Here is a 21,597-nt window from a genome sequence, read left to right as displayed (position 1 = left end):
AAGTTGGCTTACCTGGTTCATAATAAATTCTACAGGTGAGTTTACTGTAAGAATTTCAGCTAAAGCAGAAACAAACTCATCAGAGAAAGAGAAACACCTTTCCTTGACAAGGGAGCCTCCCTGGCATTTATCATGGGACCCGGCCCAGTTTTTAGAGTCTCAATTCTCCGCCATCAGTGCTATGAATTAAACTGATGTAAATAATTTTGCAAATGACAGGATCAAAATTTGAGCTTGGATTTTAGTCATCTTGTCAATGATCCATTTATTGCCTCTGATCTCTGAACGTACCTCAGCAAATGTTTCTTTAAGCATTTCTCCTTTAAAGCGTGCACAGTGCTAAACTTTCTCGTAGCGAGTGCTGAGGGACATTGTGAGAGGATGAGAGAGACATTTCCTGCAATGTCTGGCATGGACAATGAGACATTTCAGCCTTGCCAGGCAATAACCTTTCTGCAGCCCTTTTGACACAGAAACCAGAGCACATAGCCATCTGCCCAGCCTCCTTCGGCAAGCCCCTACCTTGCTTGCATGCAGCTGGCTGTGGCCAGGGTGTCACATGGGAGGAAGAATGCAGGAGAGATAGGTTAGGGAAGAGAAGACTGGTTGAGAAAACCCAGAAAGTGATTGTAGATAAAGAAGAGGCCCAAGGACTCTTTTCAACATCAGGAAAATGAAGAGGAAGCAGCAAAGGATGCCAAGCAGAAGCAGCCAGTGGGTGATGAGGTAAACCAAGCAGCAGGGGTCCCAGAAGCCAAGTACAGACAGTGCCTAAGGGAGGGTAATGAGCAACTGGCCAAATACTGCTGCTAAGCCAGGTAGCAGGTACAATAAATGTCTCCCCACTCTCCCCGGAATCGGAATCAGTTGTGAGATGTCCGTGGCCCACGCATCTAGGGGACGCCCTAGAGCAGGTTGTGGGAGATGAATTGTGAAGGGACGCCTTTCTGTTCTTCCTCCCTTTCAGATGGGCAATCAGTCCTCACACGCCTACACCCCCCTGAGTGGCGTCTTGAAACATTGGGACAAATTTGACCCTCAGACTTTAAAGAAGCTATGCCTGGTTTGCTTTTGTTCAGAGGTTTGGCTTAAATACTTGTTGGAAGATGGGGCGACTTGGCCTTCTGAGGGAAGTATTAATTGCAATACTATCATACAGCTGGACCTGTTTTGCAGACAGCAGGACAAATGGTCAGAAGTTCCGTGTGTTCAGGCTTTTATTGCCCTGAGGGACAACCCAGATCTCTGTAAGAAATGTAGTGTAGACCTGGCTCTTTTGGCTGTGATCTCTGGCCTCCCTTCCCCTAATGAGTCCCTTTTTAAGGGGACTCCTCCTAAGAGGACTCCTTCTAAGGAGACTCTCCCTAGGGAGACTCCTCCTAAAGAGACTCCTCCAAAAGAACCCCCAGTGGGATCCTGCTCTCCTGAGGAGGTCCCTTCAACAAACACACATCTCCTAATCCACCTATAAACAGGAATGCCTGAGGCTGAGGTAACTGAGGGGGAAAATTGGCACTTTTGAAAACCAAACAGCTAATTCTCAAGCCAGACCACCCCTCCGCCTGACCCGCCCTAACTCCCCTAACTCCGCTGCTCTAATTCTTTGATAGACTTTTCCTTTAAAAGAGGGAAATGAGATGGTAGCTGGAGGGAAATGTGGATTTGATAGATTTATTTATGTTTTTAATGAACGAAGTTACAGACTGTTGGTGTTGTTACTGAATTCAGGTTTGGTGCCATTTGCCACCCAAAGAGTCAAAAAAACTAGAGTGACAAGGGTTGGTGAGGAGAAAAGCGTCCTTCATCCTGGATACCGGCAGCTAGGGAAGATGGCAGACTCATATCTAAAAAAACCAACTTCCTCAAGCCAAAATGATTAAGAGGTTTTATAGGCAGGTAAATGGCAAAGAACAAAGGAAAGCAGGTCTCAGGGCTAATAGTTAAGTTGTCTCCTGGGTCTTCTGAGGCCTCAGGCCTATCTCAGTGTTATCTTAAATCTTATTGTCTGTAGGAAAAACTGCTAGGGAGTTGTGACCTTGGGTCCCAGATGTCTGGACACCTGAGGATTAAAGAAGCTGTTTTTTTCAGGTTAGGATGTTTGTTAGTTAACGAGGTTATTACGGGTAGCCTTGAAAGGGAACAAACTGAGTTCTTCCATTAATCAGTGGGAGGAGAAACAGAGGAAACAGCTGAATATTAGGATGGATCAAACTGCAAGCTAGCTAAGTTTCATTATATTATTGATCTACCAAATTTCACCTTTACAGCATCTTAGTGTGTTTCAGCTGCCATAACAAAATAGATTGTATTTTGGGTGGCTTAGGTTTGGGTGGCCATAGATTGGGTGGCTTAGGTTTATTTCTGACAGTTCTGAAGGCTGGGAAGTCCAAGACCAAGATGCCGGCAAGGTAGGTTTCATCCTAGGCCTCTTCTCTTGGCTTCTAGGTGGCCACCATCTCGCTGTGTGCTCATACGACCTCTTCTTTGTTCATACGCAGGCAAGAGAGCAAGCTCTCTGGTGTCTCTTTTGGTAACACTACTAATCCCATCCTTGAGGGATCTGTCCTCATGACCTCATTTAACCCTAATTACCTCCCAAAGGCCCGATCTCCAAATATCATCACACTGGGGATTAGGGACGCAACATATGAATTTGGGGTGTGTGTTGGGGTGGGGGGGACACAAACACTGAGTCCATAACAATTAGTATGTGAATGGCATGATCCAGTAGAGGTGATAACTGAATGTAGTATAGCTGAGCCCCTTGTGATTTTAATGCCCCTAGTATTTTGGCAGCTAGAATTAAATAATTTAATTCTTAATTAGCCTTTGTTCGCATGTTAACCACTCTTCTTGTTCAACTCCTTTTGTTCTCATAGTATAATTTTATGTGTGCTGTTTCTTTGTCAAGCAGAAGGAGATTTCGGGGTCTTGAGAATTTGAGTTTGTCTTGCAGGAGGGAATTGTCTCCAAAGTAGCTGCAACCAGCTGCTGGCACCCAGGTGTATGATGTGAAGTGTCATCGATGATAAAAGAAACACAAACTTCTCTCTCAGTTCCCTGGAACTCCTCCTCCCCTTCCCCCCCTTAAACACCCTGCCCCAACTTCTCTCTGGGAGCCTGACCCTCTCACCTGAGCCTTTTCCTTTCTCCATGTTGGTTCCCTTGTGCACAAGCTTAACAAACCTTTGCCTCTCGCCTGAACTTTCTTGTGGGGATCTCTCTTGATTCTCATCTTGGAAGATTGCACTAGCCCAAGGGAATAATGGGGAAGGGGGGATTGTCCCTGTGCCTACAAGGGTACCAAATCTAATGCCTCCGTGGAAAGTAGGTCTTAGACTGAGGCAGAGGCAGCTGATCAATGTAGCTAGAGACAGGGGAAGTAGAGATAGCCGCAGGTACAGGTGTGTAGGTTAGCAGGAGGGTGGGATGTTGTGGAAGGTTTCTGATTGCTCCAATGTTCTCAGTGCAAGAGGAAGCAAAGACACTGGCTGGGAGTGAGGGTGAGGAAGAAAGCAGTGGTCCAGTGGGAGGAGGGGAGAATGGCAGAAGCAGGTGACTCAGGGGGACGGAAAGAGACTAGGAAAGAGGTTGGGGAACCGATAGGTTTTGCTGATGATAAACCTGAAGTTCCAGAGGGCAGAGAGAGTCCCAGACGGTCCTAGAAGGCAAAGTAGAAGGGTTTTTGGGAATTAGTGAGGAGTAAGAGGTATCTACTCTGGGCTGATTTAAGTAGAGAATATATTTAATGACAGCATAATGATGAGGCCCTTTGGGAGCTTAGAGAACCAAGCTTGGAAAACAAGCATAGCCAGGGCCAACACCAAAACCGCACCACAGAACCAGACTGGTGAGGACACTGCTGCTGCTACCGCCCTTGAGTGCTAAGGCCACGGGGCCTGCACCATCCTCGCCAGCTGGGGACCCTAGGTACTGTTGCTGCCCCAAAACTGCCCACCAAAACCCTTCTCTGTCCTTGTACCCCTCACCACCTCCTGTTGTAAAGTCTGGGCTGAGTGCCTCTGATTTGCTGAGCCTAGCTCATCGGCCTTCACCCCAGCTTCAAGGCAGGCTGGGAAAGTGAGCACATGGTATCAAAGCGGCTCTTCTTTCTCCTAAGATCCATCAGGCAGATATGTCTTACAGGCTTCTTATTTGCAACCACAGAACCTCCACTGGGTCACATAAGCAGAAAGGGGATTCTTACAGAATGGTGAGAGCTCATAGAGTTAGAGAGGACCAGAGAAGCAGGCTTGGAAACTACACAGCCAAGAACAATGCCATGACAGCAAACCATGTGACAGCAAACGATAATAAAGCCATCACTGTGCCACCCCATCCACACCAGACTGGAGAAGCTCCATCTCAGCCTCCCCAGAAAAACTAGATGCTTCTGCTACTGTCATTTCTGGAAGAAAGTTCCAGCAACACAGCTGTTGCTTCAGGTTGCTCATTTCCATACCCAAATCTCAGGCAAAGATGCTTATTGGCAGAGCCCATGCCACATGACCAGCATGAAGGGAGCCTGGGAAACGTGGTGTTTGTGGAGTCAACCTTGAGAAGGTAGGACTCAAAATGTGAGAACTATCAAAGTAGAGAGGTGTTTGAAGGGTGCTGTGCATCTCTAAATGACAGATGCCCACTTTGGGGCAGAAGTATCCAAATGTAGGAAGAGGTTATAGATGTTGGGAAGCCAAAAGGAAAAAAAAAAAAAGATAAATAAGAAAAAGGACAAGTAGCTGCCATAATATTCCTAGTCTCATTCCTCTTATTGCCCCAGAAGCAACTAGCAATTCCTTCAATTCATCATTCCACTAAAACGGAAGCTTCTTGGTGGTGCTTATTTTTGCCTGTTTTGTTTACCAACGACTCTTAAGCACATAACAGATGCTCAATGCATATTTGTTGAATGAATTAAAGATATTTATTTGCTGCCTTAAAGAGAGCCAAAACTTCAGGTGGAATGTGGGTTCTGAAAACTGCCAGAGACAACTTCAATTTAAGCTTGATTCAAACACCTACAGCAAAAGAAGCGGTAGTACAAACTCCTCTCTCAACCATTACGAATTAAACGGAATTTTAAAATAGGGTTGGAAAACCAAGGCCTAGCAGGAGGTGGGAAAGGGCTGGCAGTGGCAGGAAATCCAAACCCAAACCTGATGAGGTCACTGTTAACTTCATTACCAATTCAGTGATTGACCTCACGTGCAACTTCTGGGTTTTCACTTCTACATTAGCCAGGTTTTATGATTCCATGCTATCAACTAAAACATATTTTATAAATATTAAAATTAGCAGACATAAGGGTTAGGATATACATTTCAAAAAGATACTGAGATTTCATAGCCCAGCTGAAATGAGCTCTTATCTTGCTGTGCCTTGGGTGGCAGAAAACATAGGGAAAGTGTGACTCGTGAGAACAAGTGGATCACCGTAAAACGCATTTGAGTCCTCTAATCCTTGCCTAAGCAAGTCAGCCAGGAAGTTCTGTAACTCCCAACGTATTATAAAATATTCCAGACAAGATCAATCTACGAGTTTACTGCCCATGGATAAACAAAGGTCCATGGGATAGCTTTAGTTTCCTCTTAACCGAAGATAATTCCCATCTTAGAGTCTCATATATTCTAAGTTTCTTATAAATCCCTTGTCCAACGAGGAATTTATAAAACCCGGCTCTGGAGGTGGCTCCTTCGTCTTTGCTGTGCCCCTTTTACAAGCATATATATGTATTCATAAATGGTACTGCACCAGTCAGGCAACAGAAATCACGCTAGTTATTTAAAATAGAGATTTAATACCGGACGTTAGGAGACCACAAAACCTTTGAAAGAATGCAGGCAGCTCCAGGCTGGGTTTTTAAGAAAGCCTGCCAGAGAACAGCACCACTGACCTAGAAGCTGCTGCCTCCGCCCCAGTCAGCTGACCACCTCTGGGGTGAGTCCAAGCACCCACAGTGAGGGGTCTGTAAGTATGTGTACTGAATCTACAAAAGAAGGGCAACAAAGCTATTACTTTCCTAGATATGTCGACCAAAGCGAATGTAGAAGGATCCTAATATTGAATGAAGAAGCTTTTGGACTCACACACACACACACACACACACACACACACACACACACACGAAAGTCTGGCAAGTTCGCAATAAGCGGTCAGCAGGTCCCAGTGCCTGGGTCCGCCTCTTCAAGGAGCCACTGTGGGAGCGCGGGGGTACTTTTGACTTCCATTTTAGGGGGCAGAAGGCGTTGCATCCAGAGGGGCAAGTCTAGCGCCGAGGCGCCGGGAGGCGGTCCGGATGGAACCCACGCGAGTGCGAGTCCACCCAAAGAGCCTGGGGTGTGATGCGACTCGCGCGAGACCAGAACGGGGACCTTAACCCGGGGCAGCTGGGGGGCGGGGCAGAGGCCGAAGCCACTGAGTGGGAGGGGCCAGCCCCAGGGCGGGGGGGCGGGGCAGAAGCCGAAGCCACTGAGTGGGAGGGGCCAGCCCCAGGGCGGGGGGGCGGGGCAGAAGCCGAAGCCACTGAGTGGGAGGGGCCAGCCCCAGGGCGGGGGGCGGGGCAGAAGCCGAAGCCACTGAGTGGGAGGGGCCAGCCCCAGGGCGGGGGGCGGGGCAGAGGCCGAAGCCACTGAGTGGGAGGGGCCAGCCCCAGGGCGGGGGGCGGGGCAGAAGCCGACTCTACCCGGGTGGTTCCCGCGGCCCTAGTTCCAGTTCCGCAGCTACACTTGGGTGCGGTGTCCTCGAACGCCCGCTTCCTGTGTGGGAGGTTGAGGGGCAAGCAGCCATGGTGCTGCGGGCTGTCGTGTTCGACCTGGACGGGGTCCTGGCGCTGCCATCGCTCTTCAGCGCCCTTGACCGCGTAGCGGAGGAGTTGGTGCTGCCCAGGTGAGGGGACCCGGCGCCCGTCCTGCGTGGGTGGGTCGGGGCAGCAGAACGGGGATTCCTGCCGCGAAATGCCCTTTCAGGATTTCAGCCCTGGTTCCAGATGACTGTAGTTTGAGAGCCCTTCGAAAGGTTCAAACAATTACCGGGCCCTAAAATACCAGGGTGTGTAAGTAGAGGCGTTGTCTTTTCTAAATGCCAAGTAATTAAACTTTGCAAAAAACTCCAAAATTGCCCTCTATAGTGAAAGCTTTTCCTAAAGTGAGTCGAATTACTCGCCAACAGGGCTGCTGCACGCCTAGCTTAAAATAAGAAAATACCTTCCCTTGAACATTTTTGTGAGGGTTAAATTAAATAAGTAAAGTGGATGAGCAGCTGAGCTGTGTGCCTGATACATTTCTTCATTTACAAAAGTCTCACGTATATGCAAAGTGATGCATTGGGCATCTTTTATTTATCTACTGTTGCACAGACTCACCTAACTCACATACACCCTCTGAACATGGTTAGGGTTGTTCCCAGCAGCCAAAAATCTGGTCATAGAAAAGCTAGCTGATCTCAGGAGGTCAGAGCTCGTGACCCTGGACCTTATTAGCCTGTGGCGCTGCACCAACCACAGTCTTTAATTCGGAAGGTGAGCCTGAAGGGCCTGTTTCAACATGCTTGGCATGTGGTATGAAATCTCACACATCCACAGATAGCCCACATTCAAGATGTGAAGGGAGAACTTTCCAGGTGAGAAAACAGCGTGAGGTGGAAAGCTAGGAGGTGGAAAGCCAGCTGGGAGGTGGGAAGGCTGGGAGGTGGAAAGCATGGAGTGTGCACAAGAACACTGAATGTTCCAGTGTAGCCGGAGGAGGTGAGTTTTGAGAGAGAAATGGGCAAGTTGGTTGGGCCTGCATTGCAATGTGACATGAAAGTCAGGCTGAACGTGTACCTGCTTTGATAGCCAGTGACCCTCTGAGGCCTTTTGAGATCGATGGGTTGGAGAGGGAGTAAAATAATTGGTGCTCTAACTCAAAGTAGCTGATTGTTGGGGTGATGGATCAAGTACGTTTGGTAAGAGGGAAGACGCTGCCGCTCACAGTAAGACCCAAGAGTTTGGCAGCGTGGAGGTAGCGCAATGTGGACTGATGGAGAAGTCTGATGGAGGTTGGAACTGAAGCCAACAAGACCTTGAGCTAGGAGTTTGCAGGGTCATTGGCATGGAAGATGAAGAACCTGGGCTGCAGGGCCCAGGGGAGGACAAAGGAAGCCTGTAAGCCTGGTGCTGAAACCTTGAGAGGAGGAGTAGGTGAGGATCCTGCATGACATCTGGAAATACCTGTCTGAAGACAGGTGATGGGGGCCCAAGTGGCTGTCATGAACTCCAGAAATACAGATTGTTGAAACCTACAGTGGACCAGGGAGTTGCAGCTTCTTCCAGCACTTACGAGGGAGGGAAGGAGCGAGGGAGGGAGCGAGGGAGGGAGGAAGGAAGGAAAGGGTGAGCTCCACTCTCAGTCTGGTCATCCAGACCAGAGTCCTCTGAGAGTTAGGGTGCTAGAGATGGTGGTTACCTCAGCACCTGAGGCTGACGTGGCCTGGAGGCGCCAGGATGGTTCCCTGAGATCCAGATTTGATGTGTGTGCTTCATTTAATACCTTTTCGCACAGCTTCATTGTGGAGGGTCTGCCTGGTGCCCTCCATTACCTCCAATGGCAGTAATCATTAGGGATGATTACAGTGTTAATTTCTTTCAAAAATATATACTTTAGAACCTGAGGTGCTTTCCATATGCAATGCACACTAAGTATTTTTTGAGTAAAAGAAACAAGTGATTAGCAAATAGGTACAGAAAGAGTATTTGAGACCCAGGACTTCTTATTCATGTCCTGTACTATTTCAAGATATATTTATTGAATGCTTCCAGGAACTTCTGGATTTATGGTTGCTTTTTGCACCTCCGGGTTTTTATGTACTCTTTGAAGCAGAGAGTAAATATTAATGTACTCCCCCCCCCTTTTTTCGCCTCTCCCCACCCCACTCTGGCTCAAGCCATGGTTTCTCAGTCGAGTTGTGTAGGACACGGCTCCCTGGCCCATGCAGGTATTATGAGCCTTGCGCTTTAGGAGCATGGCGCTCCAGCCACCTGAGCCACCTGGCAGGCCCTTAATGTACTTTTTTAAAAATACATTACATATAGGTTTTAATTACGCAAATAGTACAAAAGTACATTCTTATTATGAAATACTCAAATGAATGAAACCATGTAAAGAAGGAATTGCAAATTCCTCTTCACCTTTCCCTGTTCCTCTTCCATCCCAGACACAATTGTGGTTGATACATATAGTTCATTTATCCCAAACAAAGGATTTTTTTTGTATTGTTTTGTTTTTCCATAATTCTTTAGCAGCAAAACCTGACCTAACTTCATTTGATCACAAAATCTGACCTGACCTCATTTGGTAGCAAATCTGATCAGAGCAAGCATGAGGGTATTTATCACCATTATCTAGCCTACGACCCTAAAGAGAATCTGCAGTTCTAAGGAGATGGTTGTTCTCATATTAATCTCGAATTTTTATTTACTACCATGGTGGAATGACCAAGATTGAGCTACTTGAGAAGAGTTCAGAGGAATGGAACTGAAAGAAGTCAGGAGCTATAACTAAAAACCTTAGTCTTGTATGCTTTCAACTGATGGCATTTAAAAATTACACAATGGAAAAAAAAATTACACAATGGAATCCTTTTTGCTCCACACATATAAACCAGTGTTAGAGAAAAACTACATCCACAGAAGTAGCAGAATCATACTGGGATTTACAAAGAGATATAATCCGTTTACGTTATAACTAGCAGTTTGTGAAACTAATGGTTAATAAAACAAAATTCGGGTCAGCCGGTTTGCTCAGTGGTTAGAGCGCAGTGCTCATAACACCAAGGTCGCCGGTTTAATTCCCAAATGGGCCATGAGCTGCGCCCTCCACAGCTAGATTGAAAACGACCTGACTTGGAGCTGATGGGTTCTGGAGAAATACACTGTTCCCCAATATAAATTAAAAGAAAAATTCTTATGAACACAGTACTAATGTGTAGCGAATTATACCAATTAAGTAAACAGCTCAAATTTTTAAGCGTAAAAACCCAATATTCCCAAATTTCTAAGTATTTATCTCCGTGTTAACTTGGTTTCACCTAAATGTTACAATTCACCTTTTAGATTTCACCTAAAAGCGATTTTAAATATTCCTGCCCTTCGAAAACATCATCATACTTTCAGAGGCGGAAAAGGAACAATCTGATTACTCCATCATTTTTACCCACTGTCATGAATCTGATACTACTTTTATTGTAGTGTTTAGGCTAAGGTAGGTGCTCTAAAGAATCCAATGAATTGAATTTTCTAGGTTTCAGATTATTGCTGGCATTGTCCAATAAACCCATTTGCCAAAAAGCCATGTCTATGGTTGAAACATTTCTTGTATTAACGATTGAGAAGTTAAGATCAGCTTCTAATGAAGTCTGATTGTTCCCTAATTGTCAGATAACAGTTTGATCTTTTCTATTAAATTATAATTTTTTAGTGAATAGGACCAGATCTCATTTCTTTCCTGTATCCTCTATAGCACCTACAAAAATGTGGGCATGAGGATCATTTTGGTGGATGGTATCTGGAAAGGTTTTTCTTTCTACCTCAAAGAAAACACCAGTCTTATCACATGGCCTACTTTAACTCCAGTAACACAATTTACAGAATCATTAACCTTTAAAATTAAAATATTCAACTTATTCTCTCTGACATCACTTAAAATGCATTTCATTTCTTTTTTTTTTTTTTTTTTAAGGAGGGCACAGCTCACAGTGGCCCATGTGGGGATCGAACTGGCAACCTTGGTGTTATTAGCACCACGCTCTAACCAACTGAGCTAACTAGTGACCCTGCATTTCATTTTTTAAACTTTGGCATGAGGTGGAAGGAACTCACAAAGGGAAGTACTCTGGAAAATACTGGACTCCATTCAATGCAATTAACCCCAAAAGTGAAGTAAGAAAAGATACAGCTAAGGTTCTGGGAAAAGGGTAATACATATTCTAAGATATTCATAAGGATTGTATCCAACAGGTTTTTTTTTACCCATCAATTTTTACTTTATTGTGTTTTTCTAAATCACCCTGATTGAGATGCAGGTCTTTCCACTTGAATAAGTGATCAAATACCAATATGAGGGTTGAAAATCCTTCTGGCAAGCTAAAAGGAGTAATTCACATTTAAAGTAATGTACCTTTCATAAAATTAGCAGCACTTCATTCTATCAGAACATTCAAATTTGGCTTCATTGACTGGTCAGAAACAAGGGACAATGCATGTAAGTCCAAAACAACTTCTACAAGGGAAATGTGGGACTACAATTTTTTCCTTAATAACTAATTACTTCCCCCTGAGGTGGCAGATGAAATTACTGAAATGTCAACTTCGATAGTAAGAGGGGGAGCTGAATAGGGGTGTTTCCTGACACAGTGGCTTTACAGAGGGGAGTTCTACAGCAGTCAGGGTTGAAATGGATGCAGCTTGATTTAAGGCATTCAACATACAGGTAGCAATGCAATAAGGGGTGCCTAGGCACCACCTCAGTTGTAGGAGGTGGTTGGGTCCTACCAGGGAAGTGTATGTGTGTATGGTGGTCGATGTAGATGATGGTTATGTAGACACAGGGAAAGGTGAGACCCCTTTTAATGGCTTAACCTGATTAGTCTCAGGAGAGGTAGTTCTATAAAATCAACAGTAAAGCTAGGGACGGCTAACAGAGATAATTGGGATTATCTGAGGCAGGCATTGAATGGCAATCCAGCATTCAGATAGGTTCCATGAGGAGGCTAAGCAGTGTGTCATAACACTTCTGTGCCAAGGTTTCCCATTTACAAGGGTTAAAACGACAACATTTAGGAGGTGGGGTATAATTGAGGGTTAATGATAGGGAATATTGTGGGAACAGAGCCCCAGAGAGCTGTTTCCAGGCTCTCAGCCTGACGTGGAAAGGTGCTCACTCAGGTAGTAAATGGCCATCAACTGTGATTGGGTGGCCATCAGCTGTAACCATTGAGCCATTGGCCACTAATATAACTGTCGCGGCTACGTTGGGGAGTTGAGGAAAGTTGAGGAGAGTCGGTCGGTTGCCAGCAAAGCGGACAGCAGGTCACATGTCCTGTGAACCCAGTCTCCAGTGAGACCATAGTGGTATGACTCCCCTACCAATGGCTCCGTGGGTGTTCCTTTTTGGCCTCACCATATCCTGTGTTCTTATGTGGGGAGCGGGAGCAGAGACCCCGCAGGCCGACTGGCTTATCCGAGAGAGTTAAGGTTATTAAAATACCCAAGAGATAAATGTTATAGCAGCTATGAAATAAAAGAAATATGCGTAGTGGGAGTTGACATTACTGGCCCAGTCTCCAATCCTGGGAAGAGCCATCCGCTTCAAGTGCCATCTGCTTTCTGTCTGAGCAGTTGTCTGCTCTAGATAACTTTAACTTGAGGTCTCCCATAGGCTGGGGTGTTCAGTCAGGCGATGAGGTGCAAGTGTAGGAGCCTTTTAAAATGAAAAGCACAAATTCATGAATCAATGCCTTTTAACTTTGTGATGCAGAGTTTAGTTAACAGTACCCCGCGTGGTCCCTTCTAGTGAGGCTGGAGGGAGTCCTTGTGGGGATGTCCTTTTCCATGGACCCTGTCTCCAGGTTGCAGACCGTGATGTTCGATGTTTTCATCTATCAGAAGCATGCTGTGAAAAGATTGCTCTACGAACTTGTATTTATTTCAAGAACCTTTATGAGTTCTTTGCAATAAGTCAGAAGGTCTTCTTAATAAGGCAGGTTCATACGTTCCTCATTCTAGCCGCATAGGTCTTTGGGTAATGATTTTTAAAAGGGGACAGTGTTTACCAAAGGGAATAATAGGTCTTAGGTTAAGCAACACTAAGGGAAGGGACTTAAAGCAAAGACGGGTTGAGTTTCAACATGTTTCACCAATTGAATTTTACTACCTTATCACTTTGTTTCATAAAACCAGAGGCCTGGGGATGATAGGAAATACTGCAATATCGGCCAAGTTTTGCATACGTGGTATAGAATTTGTCTCGTAGAGTGGGTCCCCTGATCGATATGGAGCTCCGTGGGGATTTTCCAAGTAGGAAAACTTATTTCCAAAAGTATTCTAGAACTGCTATGGCTCTAGCCGTTTGACATGGGGATGCTTCTGCCCAATGAGAATACACACAAATCATCGTTAGTACATTTTTATCCTTGAGAGTGGGGCAGTTGGATTGACATCCACTTTCCAAAACTCAAATAGGCCTAATTAGTTTCATTTCCCCCTCTTCTTCATGGTGACAAAGACTTCGCAGCAATTACAGAAAGTTAAATGGTTAGAAGCAAAGTGTAGCTTTTTTAGTATTAAAAAGGTTTGGTTTACCTAAGCAATCAAAGACCTGTTGATACAGAGCACAGGAAATAATTTTAATAAAATGTAAAATCTTTACGTTCCCTTTACAATTTTCTAATAAAAGCATATACCAATACTATAGGAAAACTTCTGTCCTTTTAACAGAGTAATAAAGCCAAATTCCAATTCTGTGTTAATGGACTCTTAAGTCCATTCCAGTCTTGGTTAGTATGATCATATATAAGATTTTTTAAAAAATTTCTTCTCCATGAACCTTCTGCAACATACACAAACCTTCTGCACCTTTGATATACCTTTTAGCTTTTGTCCTATCTTTTTCCTTCTTATTCTAGAACAATCATTTTACTCTAAGACTGTCTTTATACTCAAATTATTCTCTTTTCCTTCAACAAAAATGCATTTCCGTCCCTTACACCTTCTTGTACCACGCACACATATCTTATTCTCTATATGCAGCCATCTTCAATCATCGTATCTTCCTAATCAGTCTTCATCACAATCTGAGGCATTTTGTGACCATCTAGCCTTGTAAAATGACACGCAAACATCTCCGAACTTGTTATGGTTTTCTACCTGGCCTGCTAGCCCAAAAGATTAATCCTAGATCACGTGCACTTGAAAAGGAATTTGGTTAGTTTCTGTTATTTTTCCAATTCGTATGAGTGCTCGTGTGTTTTAGGCCAATTGAATAGGGTCCCTTTATAACCTAATTTTGAAATTACAAATCAATTTTAGCAATACCATCGAATTTTTTTTATAGATATGGTAGAAACATGCCATATCTATAACATACATACATAAACAAACAAACATACTGATAACCATAAACAAAGATCCCATAGCTTTCATTTTCAAATGCTAGCTTTTGTGTTCCGGGCATAATACAAAACTAAAAAAAAAAAAGGAAAAAAACTGGATCCAAATTATGTTTTCTGGAAGATGAACAAAGTTAAGGTTTTGCTCAGATGCCCAAAGGTTTTGCGTTCTGTAAGAATTTCTTTAAAGCTGTTTTTAAAATGAGAAACTACATTTCATTGTCTCTGAGAAACCATCTGTGCAGAATCAAAACCAGAAAAAATATTTCATTCCTTTTGAAGAATATGAACTATTGTCAGTCTTTTGGGGCAATGCCTAGTACAAATGAGCTGAAAACAGTAATGGTCGCACGTCCAGTCTTAATTTTGTCCCTTAAGTGGCAAAGCTGGAAGCACTTCCAGTTGAAAAGTCTCTGCTGGGTGGTCCCCCATGAGCCACTTCACCTGTGAGAATATTTATCCTTCAGTTTGTGGTCTCAGGTCGCCAGCTGGATTGCTCCTTGTGGGCAAAGATCTCAACTTGAACTTTGCAGTTCCCCATCCATGGCAGAATGCCTTTCTAATAGCAGTTTGTCCATGGATATAGTGTCTGTCCCCTATGTGCTACTGTGATTAAGTCAGTGGAATGTTCATGATGTTGTTTCTTTGTGTCTTCCAGTGGCTTTCTGAATAAAGCTTTCAGCAAAGAAGGCTTGGGTGGTTCCACTGCCCGCCTCATGAGGGGAGAAATCACATATTGCCAGGTAAGGGGACACCTCATAGACCCCCCCGCCCCCCTTAGAAGGCATTCTGTGCCTACATGCCCGTCTCCTGCACTGATCATAGCCCTCTGAGGGCAGAACCATGTCTGCTTTATCTATTTACCCCTTATGGCACTTATCTCACGTGACTGGGCTGGAGGCTCTGAGACATACAGAGACATTTTAGCCTGGTTTGTCTTCTTTTGGTACCAACCAGAAGGACAGACTCCAAGGACTGGGAAATTTTCAAACTGTCGAAGATCTATGCCATGGAATTATAACAGCCACAGGAGCTTTTCATTGTTTTATTTAAATTGCGGTAAAATACACATACTGTAAAGTTTACCATCTTGATTAAGTATACAATTCAGTAGTGTTGTGTATATTCACGTTGTATAACCTTCACCACCATCCAACTGCAGAACTCTTTTCATCTTGCAATACTAAAATTCTACAGCCATTAAACAAGAACTTCCTGTTCACCCCCCAAATCCATAACCACAACTGAACTTTCTGTCTCTATGCATTTAGCTACTCTACGTATCTTATGTAAGTGGAATCATGCAATACTTGTCTTTGTGTATTGGGCTATTTTCATGTAGCATAATGTTTTCAAGGTTCAGCCATGGTGTAGAATGTGACAGGATTTCTGTTTGTAGGAAGGAAATGATACTATGATAAAGGCTACTTAAGTTTCATTTGTCTTTTAATATATACCACATTTTGTTTATCCATTCATCTGTCGATGGACACTTGGGTTGCTTCCACCTTTTGGTTATTGGGGGAAAGTGCTGCTATGAACATTGGCATACAAATATCTGTTCAATACCTTGCTTTTAGTTCTTTTGGGTATATATCCAGATATGAAAATATTGGGCCATATGACAGTTCCAATTTTAATTTTTTTTTTTAACAGGACTTTATTGGGGAACAGTGTGCACTTTCAGGACTTTTCTCCAAGTCAAGTTGTTGTCCTTTCAATCTTAGTTGTGGAGGGTTCTGTTCAGCTTCAAGTTGTTGTTCTTTCAGTCTTAGTTGTGGAGGGTGCAGCTCAGCTCCAGGTCCAGTTGCCGTTGCTAGTTGCAGGGGGCACAGCCCACCATCCCTTGCTGGAGTCGAACTGGCAACCTTGTGGTTGAGAGGACATGCTCCAACCAACTGAGCCATCCGGGAGCTCAGTGGCAGCTCAGCTCAAGGTGCCATGTTCAACTTTAGTTGCAGGGGGCGCTGCCCACCATCCCTTGCAGGAGTCGAGGAATTGAACTGGCAACCTTGTGGTTGAGAGCCCACTGGCCCATGTGGGAATCGAACTGGCAGCCTTCGGTGTTAGGAGCACGGAGCTCTAACCGCCTGAGCCACCGGGCCGGCCCACCAATTTTAATTTTTTGAGGAGCCACCATACTGTTTTCCATAGCAGCTGCACCATTTTACATTCCCCCAATAATGCACAAGTGTTCCAATTTTTCCACATCTTTGCCTACCCATATTATTTTCTTTTGTTTTTTTATAATAGTCATCATTAGAGTAGCTATTTTCAGACAGGTCCGGGAGGGGGGGGGAGTTATTAATTAATAACTATATAATGGGTGAACTTTGGGGTCAGAGATCAGGAATTGAGTCATAGCTCCCATTTATAGACTGTGTGACCACAACAATTTGCCTAACCTCTCAAATATTTTTTTTAAAAATTTTTATTAAAATATAGCTATGATACAATATTATGTTAGCTTCAGGTATATGCCACAGTTATTCAACATTTATATACCTAAAGACGTGGTCACCATTATAAATCCAGCAACCATCTGACTCCGTACCATGCCATCACAATATTATTGACAATATTCCCTATGCTGTACATACATCACTATGACTTGTTTTATACCTGTAAATTTGGACCTCTTATTCCCCTTCGCCCTCCCCCCCTTTTAATTTTTCAATTACAGCTGACATTCAATATTATTTTATATTAATTTCAGGTGTACAGCACAGTGGCCAGACATCTATATAATTTAAGAAGTGATACCCCTGACTAGTTTAGTACCTATCTGGCACTATACGTAGTTATTACCATATTATTGACTGTATTCCCTATGCTTTACTTTGTATCCCCATGACTATTTTGTAACTACCAATTTGTCCTTCTTAATCCCTTCACCTTTTTCACCTGCCTCCATCCCCCTTCCAGCTATCACCTTGATAAATCTAGTACCCAATGACACCATACAGTTATTACAATATTATTGACTATATTCCTTATGCTATACCCTACATCCCCAGGACTACTGTGTAAAAACCAATGTGTACTTCTTAATCCTTTCTCCTTTTTTATCCATCCCCAACCCCCTCCCATCTGACAACCATCAAAATGTTCTCTGTATCTATGAGTTTGTTTCTGTTTTGTTTAGTTGTTTATTTTGTTCTTTAGATTCCACATATCAGTGAAATCACATTGCATCTGCCTTTCTCTCATATTCCACTCAGCACAATACCCTCCAGGTCCATCATGCCACCGCATATGGCAAGAACCCATTCCCTTCCATGGCCAATCAATATTCCATTGTATATATGTACCACCTCCTCTTTATCCATTCATCCATTGATGGACACTCGCTGCCTCCACATCTTGGCCATTGTAAACAATGCTGCAATGAAAATATGGATACACATGTCCCCTTGAAGTAATGTTTTGCGTTTCTTTGGCTAAATACCCAGAAGTTGGATTACTGGGCCCTTCTTTGTCTCTTGTTATAGCCTTTGTCTTAAAGTCTATTTTGTCTGATAAATATTGCTACCCCAGCTTTTTCTTCATTTCCATTTTCATGAAATATATTTTCCCATCCCTTTACTTTCAGTCTGTGTGGCTTATGATCTGAAGTGACTCTCTTGTAGGCAGCATATGTAAGAGTATTGCTTTCTTATCCATTCAGCCACCCTATCTTTTGATTGGAGCATTTAATCCATTTACATTTAAAGTGATTGTTCATAGATGCTGCCATTTTATTTTTCATATTTATACATATATATGTATATGTATTCTTCATAAGTATATAGACATACACACACACACACATATATATATGTATGAAGAATAAAATGGCAGTATCTATGAACAATCACTTTAAATATAAATGGATATATATATATATATATATATATATATATATGTCTTAAAGAAGTTCCTCTAAGATTCCTTGTAATCCTGTTTTGGTAGTGATGAACTCCTTTAGTTTTTTAGCTCTTTTACTGTCCTTTGATTCTAAATGATAGTTTTGTTGGGTAGAGTAATCTTGGTTGTAGGTCTTTGCTTTTCATCACTTTGAATATTTTGTGTCAATCGCTTCTGGCCTGCAAAGTTTCTGTTGAGAAATCAACTGATAGTCTTATGGGAGCTCCCTTATAGGTAACTAACTGCTTTTCTCTTGCTTCTTTTCAGATTCTTTCTTTGTCTTTAACCTTTGGAGTTTTAATTATGATGTGTCTTGGTGTGGTCCTCTTTGGGTTCATCATGTTTGGGACTCTCTGTACTTCCTGGGCTTGTGTGTCTATTTCCTTCACCAGATTAAGGAAGTTTTTCATCATTATTTCTTCAGATAAGCTTTCAGTTCCTTGCTCTCACTTCTCCTTCTGGTACTTCTATGATGCGAACATTGGTATGCTTGATGTTGTCCCAAAAGGCCCCTTAAACTCTTCTCATTTTTTTGGATTCTTTTTTCTTTTTGCTGTTCTGTTTGGGTGTTTTATGCTAACTTAGCATCTAAATCACTGATTTGATACTCCGCTTCATCTAATATGTTGATTCTCTCTAATGTTTTCTTCATTTCAGTTATTGTAGTCTTCATTTCTGACTGGTTTTTTTTTCTGTGTTTTATATCTCCATTTTTGTTTCCTATCTCTTTGTTGAAGTTCTTCCTGAGATCACTGAGTAGCCTTATAACCAGTGCTTTGAACTTTGTGCCTGGTGGATGGCTTGTCTCCATTTTGTTTAGTTCTTTTTCTGGAGCTTTATTCTGTTCTTTTATTTGGGACATGTTTCTTTGTCTCTCCATTTTGGCTGCCTCCTTGTGTTTGTTTCTATATAGGGCTGCTATGCCTCCTGGTCTTAGTAGGGTGGCCTTATATAGTAGGTGTCCTGTAAGGCCCAGTGGCACATTCTCCCTGGTCACCAGAGCTGGGTGCTCCAGGTGTGTCTCTTTTGTGGGTTGTGTGTGCCCTCCTGTTGTAGTTGAGCCTTGGTTGCTGTTTGCATGTAAGTAGGAGGGATTGACCCTCAGGCTGATTGGTTGTGAGGACTGACCGTCACTACATGGAAGAGCTATTGTGCAGGGGCTGATCCTACAGAGCAGTATTCACTTTAGCAGGGCTCTCATCCCTGCCTATCAGCCCTTTGGGTATGTTGTCCTTGGAGGTAGCAGGTGATGCTTTGGCTCAGTCTGAAGATGGCCACCAGGCATGCCAGCCCCAGGTCTCCTGGGAGGGGCTCTGCTACAGCCAAGTTCAGCCACAGCCTGTGCCCTGCACAAGGCCACCTGACATGAGTCACAGAGCAGCACCTGCACTGGGCTTGGAGGCGCTTTGAGAATCCAAGCCATGACTGAGGCCATCTGCCATTAGTGCCGGGTTTGGGGTTGCTTGGCAAGAGGTATGGGACATGCCAAAGCCAGATGGTGCTTGTTTGGGTTTTTTGAACCTTTGCAAGATTTTAGGAAAATCTGTAGCATGAGCCAAAACAGGCCATTTGTACAGAAAAGCCACTGGAAGTGGCTTGGGTGTGCCTGAAAGTTTGGTGGCGTAGGGTCTCAGGGAATCACCAGGGCAGGGCAAATGAACAGTGTTAGCCAGGTTGCTGGAGACTCAGATATGACAGCTGCCTGTGTCTGCACACACAGAGGGGGAGGGCTCAACAAAGAAACAGTGGTTTCCACCAGCTGCCCCTCCAGCCCTTGCTGTGAAGCCAGATAACTGTGTTTCTCCCCATATATCCCTGGCAACTTTTGAGCTGCTGCCCCAGCGATGGAGCTCAGAGTGAGTGAGTCTGTGTGCAGGCCCTTTAAGAGGTTCACCTGAGATTGCAGCCACCCTCATCCCACTCAGCCACCATCTCTCCTGGTTTTCACAGCCAGAAGTTTTGGGGATGTCTCTCCCTGGCACTGGAATCCTGGGCTGAGGAGCCTGGTGTGGGGCTGGGACCCCTCTCTTCTGGGAGGGGGACCTCTGCAGCCAGGATATCCCTCCCAAGTTTTAATGGGCACATGCAGGTGTGGGACCAGCCTGTTTCATGTCTCTGCCCCTCCAACCAGTCTCAGGGTGGCTTCTTCTGTATATCCTTAGTTGTAGGGCTTTGGTTCAGCTAGACTTCAGATGATTCTCAATAATAGTTCTTCTGTAGTTTTATAATTTTGATGTGATCATGAGAGGAGGTAATTACTGGATTTCCTTACTCCACCATCTTGACCAGAACTCCCAATGTTTTCAGTTTTGCCATCTGTAAAATGAGAGTGATAATACTATCAATTTCATATGTTGTTAGAAAGCTTAAAAGTGCTTAGCATAGTGCCTGACACATAGTAGTAAGTGCTGAAAAATAATAGTTATTATTGTTACTACAACCTCGATTATTTTTAAACAAAGTAATCAGGATTGAAAACCACTCCTGAATTCTCAATTAGTGCCTCGAAGAAGAAAGGCTATTGAGAATCTACTCTATAAGCACACAGATAAAACCGTCTATATTTTTTAAAAGTTTTTACGAGTCACAGCCACCTATGGGTCTGTCATAGAACTTGGGGCCTACTATAATAGAAAGGAAGAGCCCACTTTTTCTGTGAAGGTAAGTGTAGTCTTAGTGTGGGGAGTATAATGAATTATGTCACTTTAAAACTCTCTCTCTCTCTCTCTCTCTCTCTCTCGCTCTCGCTCTCACTCTCGCTCTCTCACTCTCTCTTTCTTTCTCTTTCTCTCACTCCCTCACACACACATACACACATTCACACACATTGAGGCAACTGGTGAATGAAAACTGGAATGATACTATTGGGAATAAATGTTACTGAAGCTTGAATCAGTAAAAAGGCTGAAGTAACATTGTTGGAAGGTATTTTTGACACCATTGGACTCAACATGATCATGGCGAAAGAGAGTATGAATGGAGAAGAGAAGGGGCCAGAGTTCAGGGTACTCTAATGTTAAAGGTCAGGTTGATGTGGGACCAGCAATCAGAGATGAAGAATGCATCTCTACTGATAGAGGAAAATCAAGAGAGTGTGGAGTCCTGAAAGCCAAGAAGTTATCAAGTTTCAGATGAAGAGTGTGATCAGCTGTGTTCAATGCAGCTGATAGGTCAAGACTACTGGGTGCCCCTTAGATCCAGCAACACAATGAGGAGGTCACTGGTAACCTTGACAAGAGAAGTCTCTGAAATGTGGAGGTGAAGGCCTGCTGAGAGTATGTTCAAGAAAGAATGGGAGGAAAGAGTTTAAAGACTATGTATACTATAGCTCTGGAGGCTAGAAGCCCAAGATCAAGGAATCCACAGGGTTCATTTCTTCTGGGGCCTCTCTCCTTGGCATGTAGACGGCCATCTTCTCCCTGTGCCCTCACAGTCTTTGCTTTGTGTGTGTTTGTCTGTGGTCTGATCTCCTGTTTTTATAAGGACAACAGTCTGATTGGATTAGGGCCCAACCAAGACCTTATAAAGACCTTATCTCCAAGGACAGTTGCA

General features: G+C 43.7%; 1 protein-coding gene across 2 annotated transcripts in view; it reads left to right on the top strand.

Annotated features, from left to right (window-relative positions):
- Nucleotides 1-21,597, top strand: part of EPHX2 (epoxide hydrolase 2) — an 85,022-nt gene that overhangs the window by 15,568 nt on the left and 47,857 nt on the right. Inside the window, exons 1-2 of one of the 2 annotated variants that reach the window (XM_019733129.3) lie at nucleotides 6,656-6,885; nucleotides 14,798-14,882. In XM_019733129.3, the coding sequence (XP_019588688.3) occupies nucleotides 6,785-6,885; nucleotides 14,798-14,882 (186 nt within the window). In that variant the 5' untranslated portion in view covers nucleotides 6,656-6,784. Of the gene's footprint in view, nucleotides 1-6,655; nucleotides 6,886-14,797; nucleotides 14,883-21,597 lie in introns of those variants that run through there. The other variant, XM_074338371.2, reaches the window with a different exon arrangement.

Source organism: Rhinolophus sinicus, chromosome 15, assembly GCF_057876585.1.
Source record: "Rhinolophus sinicus isolate RSI-liver-muscle chromosome 15, RSI-T2T, whole genome shotgun sequence".
NCBI lineage: Eukaryota > Metazoa > Chordata > Mammalia > Chiroptera > Rhinolophidae > Rhinolophus > Rhinolophus sinicus.
The sequence above is the reverse complement of the archived record's forward strand: the minus strand, read 5'-3'. Positions and strand labels throughout refer to the sequence as shown.